The 20,937-nt window shown below is 40.2% G+C and overlaps 1 protein-coding gene across 1 annotated transcript in view; it reads right to left on the bottom strand.

Moving 5' to 3' along the window:
• LOC310927291 (laminin subunit alpha-3-like) overlaps positions 1–20,937 on the bottom strand; it is a gene marked incomplete at both ends in the record, with an annotated part of 63,586 nt that overhangs the window by 5,023 nt on the left and 37,626 nt on the right. The window contains 41 exons of the mRNA XM_083889585.1: positions 955–1,075; positions 1,167–1,301; positions 1,390–1,520; positions 2,042–2,182; positions 2,293–2,410; positions 2,507–2,664; positions 2,765–2,860; positions 2,961–3,105; positions 4,201–4,328; positions 4,415–4,577; positions 4,745–4,893; positions 4,983–5,192; positions 5,314–5,465; positions 5,588–5,758; positions 5,861–5,977; positions 6,062–6,161; positions 6,277–6,418; positions 6,528–6,682; positions 6,923–7,039; positions 7,155–7,351; positions 7,449–7,616; positions 8,166–8,277; positions 8,383–8,493; positions 9,182–9,333; positions 9,419–9,472; positions 9,558–9,649; positions 9,756–9,836; positions 9,916–10,034; positions 10,711–10,824; positions 13,526–13,756; positions 13,937–14,020; positions 14,114–14,215; positions 15,059–15,220; positions 15,540–15,680; positions 15,786–15,930; positions 17,121–17,325; positions 17,513–17,724; positions 17,999–18,114; positions 18,498–18,646; positions 19,958–20,084; positions 20,227–20,422. Coding sequence (XP_083745711.1) covers positions 955–1,075; positions 1,167–1,301; positions 1,390–1,520; positions 2,042–2,182; positions 2,293–2,410; positions 2,507–2,664; positions 2,765–2,860; positions 2,961–3,105; positions 4,201–4,328; positions 4,415–4,577; positions 4,745–4,893; positions 4,983–5,192; positions 5,314–5,465; positions 5,588–5,758; positions 5,861–5,977; positions 6,062–6,161; positions 6,277–6,418; positions 6,528–6,682; positions 6,923–7,039; positions 7,155–7,351; positions 7,449–7,616; positions 8,166–8,277; positions 8,383–8,493; positions 9,182–9,333; positions 9,419–9,472; positions 9,558–9,649; positions 9,756–9,836; positions 9,916–10,034; positions 10,711–10,824; positions 13,526–13,756; positions 13,937–14,020; positions 14,114–14,215; positions 15,059–15,220; positions 15,540–15,680; positions 15,786–15,930; positions 17,121–17,325; positions 17,513–17,724; positions 17,999–18,114; positions 18,498–18,646; positions 19,958–20,084; positions 20,227–20,422 — 5,719 coding nt within the window. The remainder of the gene's footprint in view (positions 1–954; positions 1,076–1,166; positions 1,302–1,389; positions 1,521–2,041; positions 2,183–2,292; positions 2,411–2,506; positions 2,665–2,764; positions 2,861–2,960; positions 3,106–4,200; positions 4,329–4,414; positions 4,578–4,744; positions 4,894–4,982; positions 5,193–5,313; positions 5,466–5,587; positions 5,759–5,860; positions 5,978–6,061; positions 6,162–6,276; positions 6,419–6,527; positions 6,683–6,922; positions 7,040–7,154; positions 7,352–7,448; positions 7,617–8,165; positions 8,278–8,382; positions 8,494–9,181; positions 9,334–9,418; positions 9,473–9,557; positions 9,650–9,755; positions 9,837–9,915; positions 10,035–10,710; positions 10,825–13,525; positions 13,757–13,936; positions 14,021–14,113; positions 14,216–15,058; positions 15,221–15,539; positions 15,681–15,785; positions 15,931–17,120; positions 17,326–17,512; positions 17,725–17,998; positions 18,115–18,497; positions 18,647–19,957; positions 20,085–20,226; positions 20,423–20,937) is intronic.

Below are 20,937 nucleotides of genomic sequence, written 5' to 3'. Positions count from 1 at the left end.
TCCAACTCGCTATGTAATTATTTTGGTTTGACTGTGAAAAAGAAGTAGAAACTAGTTTACTTGAATAGCTCGATATCTCTTGATCTGTCTCATCTGACCCAATATTTAATTATGATGAAAAAGTTTGAACACACGTTTTAAATCCACCTGTGCTCCTCTTACGTAGAATAGCAAATTAAGCCTTTAGTCATATATCTATAACGACAAGCTGAGAAACCCAGATGCAGATTTGACAAGTTGACAATATTGTTTTGGTTTTCATTTGCATGCATTAGGTCTGACAGTACGTTAGAGAGGGAATGTGTTTGTGGATGACTGTTAGAGAAAATGTCTCAGTTACATGGAAGAAAGAGAAGAGACATGACATGATTTCATAGATTGTTATTCACAAGGTTTTGTTTGTAGTAATTAGAATTTTAAATAGCAAAGACAAGGATACAATGCATTATGTCATTCTTGTTGATTACTGGAACATTCATGCAAGTTTTTTGTTTTTTTTATTAAAGTACATTGAGAATGAATGAATGAATGAATGAATGAGCGTCCGAGACAGTCGAAGAACATTATGGTGCAAATTGTTCATGTTCAAAATTATGATTCTTGTCAGCATCGGTCGGTCTTAGGGCTCCTTCTTCTTCATCTCTGGAAATAAGGCAGCAAAATATAATGTAAACAACGTCACACAAACACTGCATAGATGGGAAAATAAATAAGCTGGTTATCACTTACTGCAAGTGAGTAGAATCAACCATCATCAAGTCATCGTGAACATTATGTACACGTTAATGTTGACAGTTATAGCTTGTAATAAAATGGCACGTCAAAGTAATTAACAACAATAATACTCAGTTTGATATTCTGACAAGTCATTCACTTATTTACAAAACAACAAATGAAATAAACGGATCACTAGATGTATTACAGTACATGTCGTCATGTAAGACAAAGCCTCACCTTCTTAGAAAAGCGGTCGATCATCAGTTGAGGGGGACTCGCAGGAGTACAAACATCTAACAGGACGTCTCCAGTAGCCTTGAAGGTGCCTAAATCCTCAGCCTTGAACAGATTATCCGGCCTGCAAAAGGGAAAAAAAACGACAACAATGACTGAGAATAACGGTGGATTATAATCTATTTCAAAGTAATGCAGAGCGTCTCAAAGATTACCGTCTTGTGTAGAGGTTGGAAATGCAGCCTTTGAAGTGGCTATTTCCCAGGAACAAGGTGCCAGCAGTGTCTGGCACAGGTGTAGCTTCACTCTGCTCCTGACCCTTATCATCATCATCAATAACCAAATGAGTCCTGTTTGAAAAGAAACATAAGCTTTAGCCACAGCTAAATAATTTTGTCATTTCTATTTTTAAATGTAAAACCATTGCTGCCTTCATACCTTCCTGCTTTTCTGGTTGCAGTTAAATAATGCCACTGGCCATCGTGGTATTGTTTGTTAGATTTCCATATCTTGTTGTTCAAATTGAGGACCACATGTCCATTCTCCAGTGCAATATTAATCAAATTAGCCTGGGAGGAGTGGGACAAAAAGCAAATTTCAACTGCAAGGCAATTCAATTCAAGGTGCTTTATAGAAAATATCATGATAAAATACAAAAAGCAACATTGGACAGTGTAGGAGGAGGAGGTGATCAAAATTTAAAGGAGCCATATGTAAGAATGTGGCCAAAAACGGTTACTAATTTCAAATTCAAAATACCGAGGTCTTTTAGGTTTCGTTTACTGACATAACTGGCAACCCGTGGTTGCTCGGCAGCTGAGACTCTACTGACTGCAATGATTGATAGACGGCGGTAGGTGGCGCCACATGCCAAAACATGATTTCAAAACATAAACATGATTTGCAGTCTGCAAAATATTTTTTGAATGCAAATATTTTGGCTGTACTGGTGTTGTTGGTGAGTTCAGTTTATTATATGAACATTATTCCTGAGTCTCTGTGACATATTAGGAGGGTTTTATGGCCAGTTGCTTCAGATTTATTACATAATGCACCTATAAGTTGAGAAATAAAAGGACTAAGGACTAACCTGCTTTTTGTCCTGTAAAAGGAGACCTTGATTCTCTGTGCTCTTGAATCCCAGGGAGATCGTAACGGCATCAGCCAGGCTAAAGCCGGTGAGGTCAGCTGACAGGGAGCTGCCCATGCTGAACTCTGCTTTACGAGAAACCTTAAGAAGAACATGAGACGAGAATGTGTCAGGCCAGTAGAGACATAACTGTGGTTTGGGCACTGATTATGGACGTGGGTTGGGAACTCTAAGGGTTTTTAATGTCCTACCAGGGAATCCTTGGGACAGCCTTTGCTGACACCCACTTGCTCATCAATGGGTTTAAAGTCTTTATTTAGCAGCAGGTTCTTCAAACATCCTTTGAATGGTTGCGTGGTGATGTTGTGCCTGGAAAGAGACAACAGAAAATACAGTTATTGTCATCACAGCGGGGAAAATGTTGACTACCATAATGAGTCCAAGGTAAAGCGGATAACCGCATACCTTTCTCTCACGTCTTGTGGGGCACCGCCAATGTAAAATTCTTTAAATTCATCATTGGTGAACTTAGCCTTGGCTGTGGCCACGACCACAGTGCCAATGCGGACTGAAAACTGTCCGCTGTTTGTGATAATGATGAGGAAATTGACCCAGTCGCTATGCTGGAGAGACAAGAAAGAGGAACATGTTGAAAATTAGATTCTTTATTCATGAACCTCTGAGAGTTCAAAAAAAAAAAAAAAAGGTAAAAAAGCATCTCACCGGGAATGTTTTCAAGCTGCTCTTCACTGGTGTTTCGATCAAATTACTATTAATTTGAATAACGCCCTTCTCTATTGTAATTGTGAAGTATTTGTTCTGTGTGGGATAAAAAAAACAGGATTAGGAAATTCTTGCAGAAAGTAGCTATAATTTTACAACAGCATAGTATTCATACACCATATGAGCAATCATTTACCTCACTTCCTATGTATAAGAGTAGACCATTTTCTGAACGAGCGTAGACGGACATACTTATGAGGAGGACATTAGGTGCCTTCTCTATAACCACTTTGCCAAATCCAGTGCCTTGAAAGTAGTCAGAATCCATTGGTGCCACATACCTAGGACAGGTTGGAGATCATTAGAAAACATCTTTTAAGTCTGGTTTTTAACGTTTAAAGTTGGAGTATCTGTGTGAACATTTTCCTTCACAGAAAAACGAAGAACCTATAATCATTTGTTTTATTTTTGTGGTCTCCAAGGCCCCTCTGCTACTCTATGTACACTACCGTTCAAAAGTTTGGGCTCACCTAAACAATTTTTTGGTGTTTTCCATTAAAAGTGGAAACACTTCTATTCATCAAAAGATTTGCAAGATGAATAGAAATATTCAAGACATTGACAAAATTATTTTATTTAAAAAATAATAATTTTGCCCTTTAAACTTTGCTTTCGTCCAAGAACCAGCAAAACTGTTTTCAGCTGTGCTAACATAATTGCACAAGGGTTTTCAAGGGTTTTCTAATAATCCAATAGCCTTCTAACGTGATTAGCAAACACAATGTGCCATTAGAACACTGGAAATGGGCCTCTAAACACCTATGTAGATATTCCATTAAAAACCAGATGTTTGCAGCTAGAATAGTCGTTTACCACATTAACAATGTATAGAGTGTATTTATGATTCATTTAATGCTATATTCATTGAAAAAAAGTGACCCCAAACTTTTGAACAGTAGTGTACATAAATACCTGTTCATATTGCTGGTGCTTTGTTCAGGTATTAAAGGGTAAAAGCCAGAAAGAACTGGACTGAATTTATCTAAATCTAATAAATAATCAGGGTGATAAGAACTAAAGCCAAGTGTAAACCCTTAATCCGGCAGTACCGATGCTACCAACGAGGCATGGGAAAGAAATGTTAAAGTTATTATCTCAGATAAACAAAATATATGTGTGACTGAAAACGTCTTTTTCTAGAAGGCAATCCTATAAGTTATAGAATGGCACAGGAACTTGTAGAATTTGAGCCATGCAAGTCGATTAATAGCTTTCGTAGCACATTTTATTCCAGGTGGAAGCACAGTGCTTGAGCCACGATTGATATTGCAGCCACACAAAAAAACTGTGGCTGGTGAAAGAATACAACTTAAGAGTCAAGTTAACACGGTATTACTTGCACATACTGTATCTTCTATTTATAAAAAAGTACATACCTCTTACATGCATCGGCCTTCACAATATTTTGTATCTTTTGGAAATTGTAGAGACTGACAACCTTGTCGTTAACGGAGAAGAACTCAATGCAGCCTTTGTACTTGGGAAAGTTCAGAGAAGGTGGTGGCTGAGGAGAAGCGAGAGAGAATGTAACTTGTGAAATAAAACGGCAATGGCAAAGTATACAGAATGTATTATTTAATGGATGCTTACAGTGAAGGTGTCTGGGTAACCTCCAACATAGAAAACGACATCACTGGGGCTGAGGTCAAACAGGTTCTGGCTCTCCTCTCCTTTTTTGCCGGTCCGAATTGGCACAGTGGCCTTGGTTGAGGTGATATCTTTGGTGAGGATCATCTCCGCGTCCTGGTAAATTCTATATATCGCAAGATGGTAATTGTAAAATGAGCCATATTGTTATGATGTCATTTGTCCACAAGCCTCACACACTGTAATATAGTGAGACCCAGTGGACAGTAGAAATAAATGTGCACATACATGAGTGACACTGACAACAGCCTAAGACTGTTGGCGTCAGTTTACCTCTTCAGATCCACTTTGTCAAACTTGGCCGGCTCAGATGGAGACTTGGAGATGTAACCCGTTTTCATGTCATACTCGACTCCATTGAGCTTGTACACCCCATGCAGCGTGTTGTCCCTCAGAACCAAACCCATGTAGTTCTTTGTAGACTACAGAATCATTTGGTCAGGTCTTGTGTACAAATTATTTATGGCCATTTTTTTTTTTTTTTTTTTTTAATATATGTAGATTCACTTACATCTTTGTTGCCAAGGTACAACACAAAGAAGTCTTCACTTTCCCTCTGCCTGCGCCTGCGTCTTCCATCTCCTCTGCCTCCTCCGTCTCCTCTGCCTTCAGGTCTATGCAGTGACAGTGACAGCGCTGTGTAGGCCTTTAAATCGTCCAGATTCTTCGGTGGACGCAGTTCCACGTGGCCATTGCCGCTGAACATCATTGGGACTGTAATCTGATGGGACGATACATGCACAGAAGGAATTAGACCCCCCCCACAGAGAGATCACAAAGGTTTATCTGTCTGTTCATTTTTGGCTTGGAACAGCATAATGGGGGTGAATGTGGGACCTTACCCTGTTGGCTGCATCCCTGGCTTGTTCAATTAGGTCTTTGATCTTCTTGATGTTCTCAGATATGTTGCTAATGGGTGAGAGGTTTGAGGTCAGGTTCTCCACCTCTGCGATCTTATCATTCAGAGACGGGATTTCCTTCAGTAAGTCCTTCACTGTAAGCAATGATAAAGGTACACAGTCGTAAGTTCACTTTTTACATGTTAAAATGCTTATTCTGTACCCTAAATGGTAATCGAAGACACATATTCCACTGTCATTGTATTCAAATTCTCACCTTTCTTGTCCACACTGTCCAAAATATTGCCGAGGTTGGAGTCCACAGGAGTGACACGAATATTGTCAATTTCCTTTTTGATGGCATTCAGTTTGTTCATAGTGTCGCTGGTCGTATCGTTGGCTGCAGCTGCCTTCCTTTTGGCCTCATCAATCATATTACTAATATCATCTGATTGGGATAAAAAGGAGAAATTAGGGCAATGAAGAGGAATTATAAATGAACTGAACATACACATTTGAGGTTGCATGCTAATCCTTTATTTTGCTCTACCTTTCTTGTTGTCATTTAATTGGTTCTGTGCATTGAGCAGGTCTTTCTCAAGAGCTTTCTTCTTCTTGTCGGCATTCTTCAGGCGCGTCTTCAGGTCAGCGAGGTCGACAGCCGCGTCTGGTACAGAAAAACAAGGATGTGAATTTTGAAAAAGAGAAGAAAATAATTATTGGAGAACAATTTAAAAGGAGAGAGGAGTACCTTGGAGGTTTTCTTTTGCCTCCTGTGCATTGTTCAGGAGTTCATCACCAGTCTCTTTGAGGTTTCTCGCTCTGTCTGTGAGTTTCTGGTTTTTCACATTCTAAATTACGAGAAAGCACAGTGTTTGAAGTGAATCACTGTCATAGAATAGTATTCAGTATTGTATCGAATGCTTAATAAATAGATTACAATGCCAAAAGGAAAGGAACCCTTACATTGAAGGCATTATCCGCTGCATTCTTGGCCTCGTCAGCTGCTTTCTTGGCAGCATTAATGGCATCTGTGATGTTCTTGTAAGCACCAATAGCATCTTTGGCATCACGCACCTCGGAGCGCCCACTTGTATTTTTCACTGAACTATTATAAAGTATAACAAAGACAGAACATGAACCAAAGATACATGGAAAACACAGCATGGTTAATGAAATGCACGAAAAAGGAAATCTCAGGATAAAGCATAACCTACTCCTCAAGTTCCTTTGCCAGCTTTTTAAGGGCATTTGCATGATCCTCTGCAGCCTTCACAACATCCTCCTTGGCTGCTGCTTTGGAAATGTCGTTCACCTTCTTGGTTAAATCAGTCTTGGCACCATCCAGCTGTGCTGCCAATTGTTCGTACTCCTAAGGTCGAGAAGGATAGGAATGAGTGCAAGCAAATTCCACATATCTAACCTCATCGCAGAATAAGCAAGAACACCGATCGTTATCTCAGTGGATGGCGTGTTAGGACCTGAGCATGTGCTGTGTGTAAGCAGAGACACAGCGTCCTTGTGTTTTGAAGCAATAAAACATTTTGTAATTAAATTGTATAATTCCGAGGAGACACGATCTGTCAAAAAAGAACGTGCAGGTGATAATTACCGTTTTACTGTCAGTGAGCGATTTCACCAAATCCTCCGTTTTCTGGAGCTCATCCTCTGCCATGTCCATTTGGTCCTCAACCGTCTTCCTCTCCTTTTTCAAGTTTTCAATACGTTTCTGGGGGAAGGGCATACATTGAATTACAACTTTGTGACGGTATAGAAACAAAGTACGACACGTCTTCATTGTCACTTGCACGATAGACCTCATAACCACTTGCGTTGTGAGTTACCTGCAGCTCTTCCATTGCCTGAGCACTGAGTCCATTCTCAGCATTGGCTTTCTTAACCAAGTCGTTTGCCTCCTTCAGAGCCTTGTCCAGGTCTTTCAGCTTGCCCTCGTAATCTTTCAAAAGGCCCCTCAGTTTATCTGCAACAGCCTCATTCTGCTCACTTTGCTTAGTTACATTAGCCTTGATGTGGTCAAGCACTGGAGAATAGAGTAGAGTGAAACAGAATGGATTAAATAAACCTTACAGAATAACCTCAGTATTCTTATTGGATCTAATTGAGACAAAATCTCATACATTTCTCGGCTTCATTCATTTCCTTCTCAGCCGCTGTCTTCTGAGGGGTGAAGTTCCTCTTCTCGATCTCCTTCACCATACGCTGAGCCTCTTCTAACAGTTTAGCCAGGTTTTCATTGGGCATCTTATCGTCGCCGGTGCCTGCCTCATTCAGTTGGTTAAGCAGATCTTCACACACACAAATATACAAAGGATTAGTCCACACTGGGGGAAAAAAATCGATTCACATAATCGCGATTCTGATCATCCACGATTCTGAATCGATTCATAAACTTCAAAAATCATTTATTTTTTTAAGTTTCTATTTTGAAAAACCACACAAAACACCAGTTTGTGTTATTTTTGTAACTTCTGGGAGAAAAAGGCAGCTAGTCTAAGCTTTTATTTATGCAAGTTATTTTTTGTACAGCAAGTAAGTTTTTATTTGTTTTGAATTAATAAATATTAACTTTTTTCTTAAGTTTGCCTTCGTGTGATCACATTATCACATTATCTTATACAAACTGTATTGTTTTGATGCCATAATTTGCCGTAACACACTATGCATTGTATACTTTTTTGAATTGGGAATCGTTTGAATCGAGAATGGATTTTGAATCGAATCGTGACCCTAAGAATCAGAATAGAATAGAATCGTGAGCCACCCAAATATTCACACCATTACATTTTACTGCTATACACAGCAAACACATTTTTACAAGTTCTGTTTTCCGTTACCTTGGATTTTCTTGAGCAATTTTCTAATTTCTGCGTCCAGATCCTTGGCCCTCATGTGTGTTTTTGCAACTTCTGCCACTGCTTTGTCAGCTTCAGCAGCCCTTTTATCTGCCTAAATAAAAATGCACGCATAGAATACATATTTATACATGTTAAATCCCACTTATTTTTGAATGGCACATTAATAAACTGCTGGGTATTGGCTCCAGAAATCTACCTTTTCTTCAAGGGCGCTGACGTCATCCGCGAGACTGCTGGTGTCCACCTCCAGGTGCTTCACCCTGGGTCGTTGGGTGTTAATGGCAGAGCCGAATTTGCTGACAAGAGTCTGTGAAAATACAACAGCAGAATTGTATATAAGGTGTTTTGGTCTGAAAAGGATGCCACAGTGAGAATTATTTTTTTGTACGTCATAAATGAACAAAGAATGCCCTTTCGTATAAAGTAAATATAACATGATCCGTCCCACTGACAAACACTGGCATCCAGTGGTGACGTTGTGTACAAAAACACGGGCTGTGGGCCAAGATTCACAGAGATTGCTTATCAGTAGGGATTGCGAATGTTTGAACAAGCACACCCATCCTGTGCCACGATGAGTGTCTCTCTGTGACCCTACTTGTATTTGTTACCTCTTTAGGACGTTTTCTGACCTTGTCGGGACCAGTCGTCCTCATGGAGAGCAAGACCTGGTCCTAGTGAGAGAGAACCTCCTTTCTGAGGAAGTTTGAATATAAAAACCAATTGCTCATAACCATATATTTAAAATTATGATTTGAGAGGGTGGATGAGTTTCTTGAGTGTCTTTGAGGTCTAGTGGATAAAATGTAGGGGGGTTCCTATGCAGAAATTATATTTGATAAGTATATTTGTATTGTTTAATCACTTTTTGGGGGTTTGTAAAGTCTATCGTCATTCCCTGGCACACTTAGGAAAGCGAGGAGTGAGTAATCACCCCTTTTCTGTGACCTTCAGAGATAGTGAGCAGAGTTTCAGGGTCAATGAAGATACATTACCTTGGTGTCTAAAATGGCCTTCTCCAGCTTCTTCAGTCTGTCCTGAGACGAAACACTGGTAGTGGCATTGTCCAGCAGAGCTTTGATCCTTCCCAGCTCGTCATCCAACTTCTCCAGATCATGCAGTAATGTCTGCGCACAGCTGTCGCACTCTGAAACACAAATGACAGTTAAATTTGTATATTTACAGTAGACTGCATGTCATTGAGTCGGGATTTGTTTTTCCCTTTTATTTACCTTTGCAGTGCTCATCTGTGTTGGTGTCTCCTGGCTCCAGGGTGTTCTTGCAAACTGCAGAAATAAAATGCATTTAAATTTGAAATATGTAAAATGAATCAAATAGTGAATTAATGCATGATTTTTGAAAATGGCTGACCTCCAGTTTGGGAATCACAGTTCCCCTTGCAATTACAGGTTTTACAACTTCCTCCTGGTGCCAGTGGATCACCATAGTAACCAGATGCACATCTACGAAAAGAATTTAGACAAAATAAGAGGAGAAATAGAAACGGACCTTGTTTATATTAAATTAAATACAATTTCAACACTGAAGAACTGATGGTTCCAAACATACCTCTCACATTTATCTCCAGTGTATCCTGGTCTACATATACACTGGATGTCTCCAAACACGTCTCTGCATCCTACTGCAAAACTGTAGAGTGACGGTGAGACTATGTTTTAATTATTGCACATCTGTTAAGGAGTCTGTCTGCCTTTTGTTTCCCACCAACCTGTTTGCGGGCACGCTGAACGGGCACGGACACACTTTGCATGTCCTCCGAGTAGAGTCTCCATAGTAACCTTCTTTGCAGTGTTCACATCGGTCCCCAGCTGTGTTGAACTGACAGTTCTGAAAAGAATGTAATGTATTCATTACACCACTTGCAAACCATGACTAAATCAAGGACGCGAAGAAGCCAAAGAAAAAAATACTTCTTCCATGTCACATGATAACAAACATTGTGTCTGATGGATTCTCCAGAGAGAGTGCTTTCAGTCGCTTGTGTCCACTTGGCTTTGAGCTGCAAGGGCGTGGATCCATGCATGCGCTGCACACACACAGGCCCCATCTTGAGCGTCTTGCATAACAGTAATGCATCAGAGATGACTGAGATTTAGAAATTTGTAAAGGCTCGTCCTTCCAACAAGGCAAATAACGAGCAAGAGGGGCCCTATAACAGGAAGCCAGGAAGCCATGTTAAATAATGGATCTGATGTGATGAAGTTGACACACAGTCGTGTCCACAGATGACCCCTGAAGGTACAAACTCACACTGCTGTCAGCTAAGCTTCTCGGAATGTGTGGGTGTCATTTGTGAACCTGGAGTGATTAATAAGGGTTTAAGTACAACAGCCACTTCCGCAAAAATGCTGGGACAGTTTCTCAAACTGCAATAACAACTAAAAATGTGTTATTCGCTGAATCACTTGAACCATTACAAATTTGAGCTTTTATTTTATTTTTCATTTTTTTGTTAAGAAAGTGCCCCAAACTTCCTTGAAAGGGGGGTTGGTATAATACTTACTAGGCACCGTCCAGTCCCCTCTTCACACTCATCGGCCAGACCATTGCACTCGCAGGGCACACATCGGCCCAGGTAAGGCCCACTTCCATCTCTGTAGAAACCAGGAGCACATTTCTGAAAAAAAAAAAAAATGTAATGAATACACAGTTTTTAAGCGGTATGATTGCTTATTAACCCTGGTATACCACTTTATCTTATTTTTGTTTATGATTTAGTTAGGAAAATGATATTATGGAGTAAGCAATACTGTAATATATGTAATATATTTTATATATTGATAATAGACTGTAATAAAGTTCCTGATTATGCAGTTGAGGAATATGTAATACATATAATACAGTAATCAGATCTGGTTTTAATCTAATTAATTGAATACTTAAAATATCTAATGACATATAGATATTTTTAATGTCATTATGCAAAAAATCCTAAAATTCTATGATGGTAAAACAAAACCTCCCTGTTCACTGAGATACAATATTGTAGTAAATACACACATTTCATAAATCACTGAATATTGTCATATCACGTAACCCTGAAAAATGTTCTGTACAATATAAAACCAGTTTAGCAAAGGGAATACACCTCTGCTTGGGTTCCTCAAGACTACGAGAGCACGCAGCAAAGAACTTGACCTGGACTCATTGTCATTAACAATTAACAGAAGAGTCAAAGTCCTCAGCGATAACAATCTTCAAGTCAACGCCGATCCACGCCAGAAACACTGAGAACTGTAACTTGAAGCTGGAGCACAAAAAACAAAAACTCAAAATGAGATCTCTGCAGGTTTTTACCTGAATCTGAGAACTGGCAGCACTGTCGTTGACAGAGGGATACAGCGTTCTCTGTCCTCTGTCATGCACTCCTTGCGATTCTTGGTCATTTAGTGGTGGATATTCTATCCTCTGACCCCATCTGTTATTGTGCCTGGTGTGTCGCGTTCGCTCTCCTCTCGTGTACGGCCGGTGGCCAGCGAGGCAAAGTCCAATCAAAGTCCAACATATCAGGGTTTGGAGCAGAACCCTCAGACGCCAGTGTCTGTCCATGCACGTATCTGACATTCCTAGCATTTAGTCTGTGTGAAATAACGCTCCACTGTGCTCTGCCTCAGTCTCTTAAACACACATATTCACACACACGCTCCCAAAGAGAGAAGACACGCCCCATGTCGTACCTGAGTCAGACCTACAGATCACTATGAGTGTATGCAGGCATACAAGCACACACATGCAAGTGTTTACATGCTCCCTCTGGCTTTCTCTCCTCCATATTGCTTAAGAAACATCAAGACAGCAAAGTATGTGTGCAGTAATACACGCAACGTAAGGAAATGTGTATCGAGAGAAGGAAATCAGCAAGTCAGATTTTTATGATCTGATATTCTGTGTGTGTATTTGTTGCTGCTTTAGGACCTTTTCTGGCATAAACACTGACCTAGTCAGGACCAGTAGTCCTCATGGAGACCCAGACCTGATCCCACTGAGGCAGAACCTCATTTCTGAGCGGCTGGTTAATGTTAGGGCTAAGATGTGAATCATGATTAGGTTGAGGTTAGGGTTCAGGTAAGCAGGAAGCATATGTGACCGATAGGAAAGTGAGACGGCTGCAGACGACACAGACAAACTCACACCTGAATCACGCTCCTCAAACACACAACAGACAGAACCTGGGTGTGTCGGCTATAGTTACAGACACACACACACACACTCGGGAACACGTTCAGTTTAATGAGCAACACTGCGTTGCCAAATGCCACACCCTGAGCATGAAGGTGAGGCACTTGTCATAGCACCTCTGGGCACATAAAACCAACTTCCTAAAAAACTCCCCCTCACACACAATGGCTCACTGCAATTACACTGGCACTCTTAAAAAAAAAAGAAAATGTATAAAGGTCTTTGTTTGTTTTTGGTTGGTTTTAATGGTTTCTCCCCACTAACAAAACTCTCTCTGATGGAGTAGTTAATCCATTTTCCGTTTCATTATGGTTCTGTGCGTGAATCAAAAACAAAAACTCAGCTAAAGCCTTTTCCTTAGCAACTACATCGTGGTTGTTTTGGACTGTGTCTCTGTAAGCCATAGCCATCCCAATGATTACAGCTGTTTAATCACTCATATTATGTCTGCGTGATTGTGCATCATATCCCGGCCTGGGGCTACACAGTTTAGCGGCACAGCTCATCGGCTGGTATTTTCCAGTACATTCCACCCAAGGATCCTCAGCTGATGAACTGTTTTTTTTTGGTTTTTTTTTTCAAATAGGGTGTGGTACTCTGCTCAGGCGTGTCAGAACACCCTAAAAATATGAGGATGAGGACCAGTATCTCACTCAGCTCTGTGATCCGCCCCGCTTGTCATCACTCTTTTTTAAAGACTTGATAGTCGCATATTTCTACTTCATTTTAGATGTTTCTCCCACAGGCTTGTAAGTATGAATTATATTTCTGAGTATGTTTCAAAAAGGTGGTTGAGCCCATGATATTGGGGCAATCCTTTTCTGAAGTGCGTCAGAGAACTACGGTGGCCTTCACATACCAAAAAGGATGATGATGTTCCTCATTTATGTAGCAAGTTTCCGATTGAAGATACAAAATGCATGCTCTGGCTGGTTCAGGGTGCTGTAGCGGCCATTGTAAACCAAGGCCACTGCTTTGACTACATATGAAAGGCATATTTTAAAGCTACTAAACCAATTTTACTTGTAAGTACTTATATACTTACAGTATATAAAGATACGTATGGGTAGTAAAACCCTTGTAAATGTTACACTAAACCTTTAAGAACAGCAATATCGAGAGATGCTTCAATTTCTCACCTCACAGGAATCTCCAGTGTACTGAGGGGGGCAGGAACAATACTCTACAGTGTTTCCAGGACTCCCAGTCCCAGTGTTAGTTGCCTCCTCCAAGCCCACCTCCCCCAGACTTAGCCGCTGGCTCTGAGTGAAGTAAAGTCCTCGGATCCTCAGACCCACCAGACCAGCAAGCACCATCATGAGCTCCTCTCTAGACACGGGTCTGTTGGTCAGAGCATGGCGCCAATTTCCCTGCAGGCCACAAAATGTTTATTTGGTTTGACAACTGCAGTGAAATCTGTAGGGTTCACAAATTTAATGAAACACAACACAGAGTACACTTTGTTGTAAGTCATACATTTCAGTTACTATGATAAACTCCAGTTTAAAGCATGTGGATCATCAGTCAGGTAGAGGAACTGTTGTGTTTACCTCCACCAAATGGACTCTGCCCTGATACAGCCTGTCTGGAAGTGGGACTTGTGCTGCCATGTGGATCAGGGTCATGTTCTGACCCTAGGGAGAAATGATCACATTGATAAATAACCCGAGCCACTGTCACTGAATAAACACAATTCAAATACTGAGGAAATGAGTGACTCAACACACTGTCAGCATGACATCAGGTCTTCTATCCATCAGAGTCATGCCCTCACTAGGAATCCCAAAGGATTTGGTCTGGTAAGTCAGGAAACCACCATACGATGTGACCTAAGAGAGAAATAGAGAGTATTTGACGGTTTTTCTAATGATTGGATAAACAAAGAGACAGGTTTAAGGAAATATCTAGGTCTGTTGCTCAACCAGTAGGTGATCATTGAGGCCATTATTCATATCAGTTGTGATAGCAACATAAAACTAACATCTTTATCACTGTTAGATTAATCATTTAACTGAGAATACATCAACGTAGTTGAATAGGTTGAAGCTTGAATAATGCTCTGAAAACAAAAAAAAACCCAAATAAAGTATTTTCTTAAAGAAAACAAAAAAATATTTTTGCCTTCTACCATAAGACTTTCAATGGTTTACAAAAAAATAAATGTACATAATTGAAGCATCAGAATGTCTAAATACATCCCCACTGGAGTCCTTCCAGCTGTGCCACCACTCTTAAGAGCTTTAAAAAGCCCCATAGGTGCTTTTTATTTCAAACCTCTTTAAATGACTTTGTTTAATCGTGATCTTCAGGCAGCAACATATTTCTGTAGACAATAATACTCCATAATAATAAAGGAACACCATGTTGTTAATTCAAAAGTAAAGGTGGTACGGTGTTGATGGTATGACGGCCAGAGGAGGTGGCATTTTAAAGCTGAAATCACAATATCATCACCATGATGTTTTTGTGGCCATACTTTTCCATGTAAAATGTCTTTCAAAGTCTGTAGAGAAGGGGCCTCTGTTTTTAAAAAAAGTACCTCTAATAAACCAGGGATGGAAATACATGGGTTTTACCTTTGGATTGGTTTTCAATATAAACTCAAATCTATTGCTAATACACAATATATTTCTTTATTTGAACATGAATAAACCTTCACTGCAGTGACTCACTCTGTCTCCCAGGTAGGTCTGTGGAGCCACCCAGTGTAGAGTTTGAACTGTCGAAGGAAGCTCCTGAATGTCTGCCACCACCGTGTTACTGGCTGTGTTCAGCACAGAGGGAACCTGGTCTTGGTCGGGTCTTTCCAAACGCCAGCCTCGCATTTCAACAAACTAATAACAGGGAGGGTTTAAATTGTGACAAATGCATCCTGAGTGAGAACTATACTGTACAATTCCAAGTATTTGAGACAACATTTTGAAGTAGTGTTCACTGAGAAATGCTCCCTTCAGACCAATGATCAACATGATCAACCATGCCACTGTAGGTCCTTTTCCTGGACAACACCACTGTGTGTAGCCTTCATTTAACACCTTCAACACACTTCATTTCACCACATAGTTGCCAGAAGGTTTTTGTAGGAACAACATTTGCAAAGGCATTCACAGACATGCAGGGGCAAGAAAACACATGGAAGAAACACACACACACCTTCCCCCTGCGTTTGCTGGAGCTCTGACACCGGTCAGTGGCTCCGAAGCAGAAGCAGCTGGTGCAGCCATGACGGTTGGAAAGGTCAAAATAGAAGGAACCATCCCGACAGGTATCACACCTGACACCAGCTACATGTCTCTACAAACATGGCACCCACAACAGAGGAGGAGGAGGAGGTCAGAGCAAGGAAATGGAAAGGGAGAGAAATGAGTGCAGGGGGGAAGTCAGATTAAATGGACTCACCTTGCAAAGACACCTCCCTGTGTCTGGGTGGCACACATCAGGTGTGACACCACCTTGATTACAGTTACAAGGTATGCAGTCAGGAAAGCGATAGTAGCCTGCAGCACATCGGTCACACTTACGGCCAGCAATCCTTGGCTTGCAACTTTAGAAAAAGCACATCATTTATTTGTAAACTTTTGGATTCAATTGGAAGCAAATTAGAGAGACAATGACTGCAGTGAATGTAGTATATATTTTTTTTAAATACAATAAAATGCATGCATTACTGCTGAGTTGTTGGTGCTTGTTCATGCATTCCAATCTTTCTTTTATAACTGAAACATTAAATGAGTGGAGGAGCCAACACTGAGATCTACAGTAGAGAAAAGACTGAATATGTACTTCAACATGACTGGATGTGAACAAATCCCCCCCCATTAATCACTTTTGAGTGGTTTGGCATCAAGTTTCACTTTAAGACTGAAGCTTCTTCTGTCACAACTCCAGGTTTTTTCATCACTAAGAAAGAAGTGCAGGAGAAAGAAACCCTGAATGCATTAGAGAAACTGTGCGATAATATTAAGAAGAATCTAGAGGTATTTTAAAAAAAATGTATGAATATCACCCACTTTTTTCAAATCACATTTGAAGTCTATATCAAACTCATGTAATTTAAGAATTATACATACATATATATATATATATATATATGTATGTATGTTTATATATATATATATATATATATATACATGTATATGTATATGTATATGTATATGTATATGTATGTATGTATATATATATATATATATATATATATGTATATGTATATACATATATATATACATATATATATATATATGTATATATATACATCATCAGTAGTCTGATGATGCTTGATAGCATTGATAGTTCTTTTGTATTCTATTAAAGGCACTTTGAAATGTTTGAGGGTCGTACATGACATTATGTTGACCTTATTTCAAAAAGAAACAAACGCTACCCGTACTGCACAGGGTTCTGAATGGGTCCTCCTAAATGCTAATATTGAGAACCTTTTTGATTTCATGCACTTTGAGTTGCACCTGAGATGACGAACAAATTTCTTTTATTTAAAATAGTTACAACTAATACTGTGTAGTTTTTTACGCACTTTGTGTTGTACAGAGGACAGGTATGACTGAATAACGCTAGTTCTATTATGATATAATTCATGCACTTTTTGATGTACTTTTTAAACTTGTCCTTGTCCGATTTTATGCATTACAACATACATCCGATTTATGCAAGACAACAGTAAAAGCTTATTCTTATTATTGAGAGCACATTCGAATGTTTTAAAGTTCTTCCTCTTACTTGCACTGTCCAGTGATGCGTTCACACTCTGGCCCTGCGTTGACTTTGATACCATTCGGAGAACACTCGCAGTCATCGCAGCCCAGCAACGGATGGTAATTGAACGTCTGAATCTTGCAGACTTCGCAGGCCGGTCTGACTGTCTGAGGAGGGCAGATACAGCGTCCCGTCACCTCGTCACACAGCCGCCGACCGCACTCACACGCTGCAGTAGAGAAAACGTTTTTTTGATTGTTTTAGACACAAAATTTCACTTTGACTGGAAGTTAAAAAGGTAAAGTCATTTATTATCAATTATAGTTTATAGCAGGTGTAGCATATTTTCAATTGTAATGTTTTATAAGGTTGTGTCGTGTCCTCGTACCTCAAATCAACAGTAAATGTTTACTCACGTCTGCAGTGAGGGAAGCCATAGTATCCAGTGGAACACTTGGTGCACTGTCGGCCAATGATATGCTGCCTGCAGGGACACTGTCCTCCAATGGGATCACACGTGGACCCCGTTGAGCCGGACTTATCGCAGTTACAGTCCAGAGCTCCATCATTATAGGCAGCTGCAAGCGAGCGGGCAGAGTCCCTGCAGAACTGGGAAGACGTTCTCCGGCTGAGGAGAAAGACAAGTACTTGCTTCAAATGCAAATGTGGTTTTATACTACATTACTACAGCTAGAGGGCACAATTTACAAAAAGGTTCACTGTACAATATATGACTACACTAGTACAGTGTTCATTATCCAATCCAATCCAACTTTATTTCTAAAGCACTTTAAAAACAACAGCAGCCGAAACAAAGTGCTGTACATCAGAGATGACATACAATAAAACAATAAAGTAGTGGTTCATGTGCATCTTGTTTTATTAATATAGTGGATACCTACTCAATATAGAATCCTTCTCCTCTACATCGCTGTATGAAATCTGCAGAGTTATCCAGCGGCTTCTCTTTCAGGAGCTCTGGGGTGTAATTGTTATCAGGAACCAACAAAATATAATCCTGGAGAAATGACACCAAGCAGAAGAAATACTTTGATTTTTTCAGTTCAGTAAAACGCAGTTATCACTAAGCTGATGAAGTGATAAACAGATATGGTGTGGGTTTTAGCCAGAGTTTTCTGTTTGTTTTTTATCTACAGAAGCAAATGAAAGTTAGTGAACAACAAGAAACAAAGCCCAACCTGCCCCTGCTTTAGAGTTTGGAAGCTTAGCTTTTACAAAGCTGTGTGCGGCTGCCAGACAGAATACAGTCCCTTCATTGTTGTTGTTGGCGGAAAGTGGACCTCACCATGCTCTTCAACTTGCGGACTTTATGCAGAGACTTTTACTTAGCAGTTACTAACCTTCATTTTCTCATTTAAGTAAAAAACAATCTTGACTGACCAGAGTGAGCGTCTTCATAGGAGGCATGATGACAGAGATGACAGGCAGCCGCCAAGAATTATGGTCTAGGTCAAGGGCAATGCGTCCATCAGCGATGACAACCTCCCTGCAGCCTGAGACCACAGGGCAGAAAGATGCATTTATGGAACCTAGAAGAGAGAAGAGCAGAGTTAAAACAGGATAAAAAAGGGAGAAGTTACGACCATATTGCAAAAACACCCATTACATTATATCCAAGACAGACTATTAAACTCTTCAAAGGAGCTATATGCAAAAAAATATGTATTTAATTACGAGCAGAACAAGTGGATTAGGATCTGTCTGGTCTCCAGTGCATAAATTCAAAAGTAAATCAATTAAAGTCAGACGGAATGTTTTCAGATTTGGGGCCAAGGATCCAGTATCTGGAGGGGCTGACATTGGAATGTTTGTTGCAAATTATTCAATATATACAGAGGGTTCACATATCAGATCATGTGTCGGTTTCTACCTCAGGGCCGCTGACAATCTTGTGGGCTATGCAGTATGATGAGGAGGGTCGGACCTGCTCACTGCTATAATCTGCTAAAACTCTGTGGTTACTTTGATGGCGTTGAGGAATAGAAAATCAAGGACCTTCCGTGACCTGGTTGTTGAAATCTTATGTTGCCTATTCAGGATTAAGGAAATAGGCTGAAATATTTGCGTACGTGTGTCCCTTGACACTCATGGAATTGAAGGAAATGAAATGTCTGATAAACTGGCTAAAGAAGCATTGGCCAGTGAAATCAAAGATCTAAAGGTTTGTCAAAGGAAGGATGAATGTTTTAGTGTTTGTTAAGAAAATGTGATGAGGTAGTGGGAGATGGAACAGAGGCTTCTATTCATTTAAATAGAAGGAACAAGGTTGTCCTAACTAGACTGAGATTGTGGATTAGCCAGCGATCTGAAAATTATAGGAAAAGCACTTGGGTGGTCTGTGCCACAGTGGTCATCCAATGAAACATGCTTTATTTTTGATGTGGTCAGTTTAAAAGAGAACAGCACCAGTTGTGTATTGAACCGGCTATCCTGGGGCCTTCATGTTCTTCCTTAAAATCAACTTTCACAATTGAGGAGAATCGTCACCTTGCCATAAAGGCAGTTTAAGCACGTCTTCATGTAATCGGTCTTTATGCAAGAATGTAAGTAGTAGAAGAAGAAGACCATGATCGGCGACTGGCTTCACTGACAACAATGGTACAGCCCGTATTGTACAAAATACATTTTCATTTGCCGTAAATTCTGTTAAATACCAGACGCTATCCGTATTGTCATCACCTTCACTTCCAATCTCAGCCTGTTGCTGACACACTAAATTCACCAAATAAGTTATTTATGTGTTTGTGGATAAGCATGAACACCTGGTATACATGAATCTCTGTTATGTCCTTATTTTCTGAAAATGTGGCAGTCTTACAGTACTATTTAAACTCACTCACCCTTCCACTCGCGCCCTGCATCCACTCTGACCTCCACTGGGAAGGATGTATGCTCAGGCTGGTGATAATGGACCACGACGACATACCTGCCCGGAAGGGGCAGCCTGGGAGTGAAACTGATCTCTGACTGGAAAAGAAAATGGCAGGGAAGCGTAAGGGTGATGTAAGCTGAGGAGGCTGCTCTGAAGCTCACCACAACAAATCCGGTAAATCCGAAATGTATTCAACAAGATGAGGAAGTGCAGGGAATGTTTGTTTTACTGTAATACCTGAGGGGATTTGAGAAGTATCCCAACTCTGTGTGGTTCAACAGGAAAAGCACCAGACTGTCGTCTCCATCTTGATTCTTCGTCGTCCTCCTGCTGAGGAGCGACGACTGGTGTGGATGATAATAGTCCGTCATGGGCAGCGGACAAAGTCCAGGCTGATGTTGGTTTATCAAACTGCGTCAGGACGCAATGACGACTGGGGACATTGAACAGTAATTAAGTGCGGTTAGTTATAGCCTTTTATCCATGGTTCTCAGGCTTCCTCCCACAGTCCAAAAACATGCAGATTTGGGGATTAGGGGAATTGGTCACTCTACGTTGACCATAGGTGTGAGAGTGTGAGTGAATGGTTGTTTTTCTCTATATGTGGCCATGCGATGGACTGGCGAACAGCGAGCCAGTGGAGGATAAAGCGGTAGATAATGATAGTTACAGCCTGTTTATAATAGTTTTGTGATAACACAGTTAATGACCTACTAAACATTCATCTCCAACCAGACACTGTCTATACTGTAAATGCAGCGGTGGCTCTGTAGTAATCACTGTAGAAATCAAATGTAAGTACAGTATATGTACTGAATGTATGTTATATATGTATTTATTTTATTGTGGAACTGCACATTTAAATTTATACACACGTCTAAGTAAAGCATTAGATTTAAAGTTATTATCTCAGTCTGGCTTTGTCTTTATTTGTCAAGTATGAATACA

Source organism: Microchirus variegatus, assembly GCF_963457635.1.
Source record: "Microchirus variegatus genome assembly, chromosome: 5".
In the NCBI taxonomy this organism is placed as follows: domain Eukaryota; kingdom Metazoa; phylum Chordata; class Actinopteri; order Pleuronectiformes; family Soleidae; genus Microchirus; species Microchirus variegatus.
This window is presented reverse-complemented; position numbering and strand designations above follow the sequence as displayed.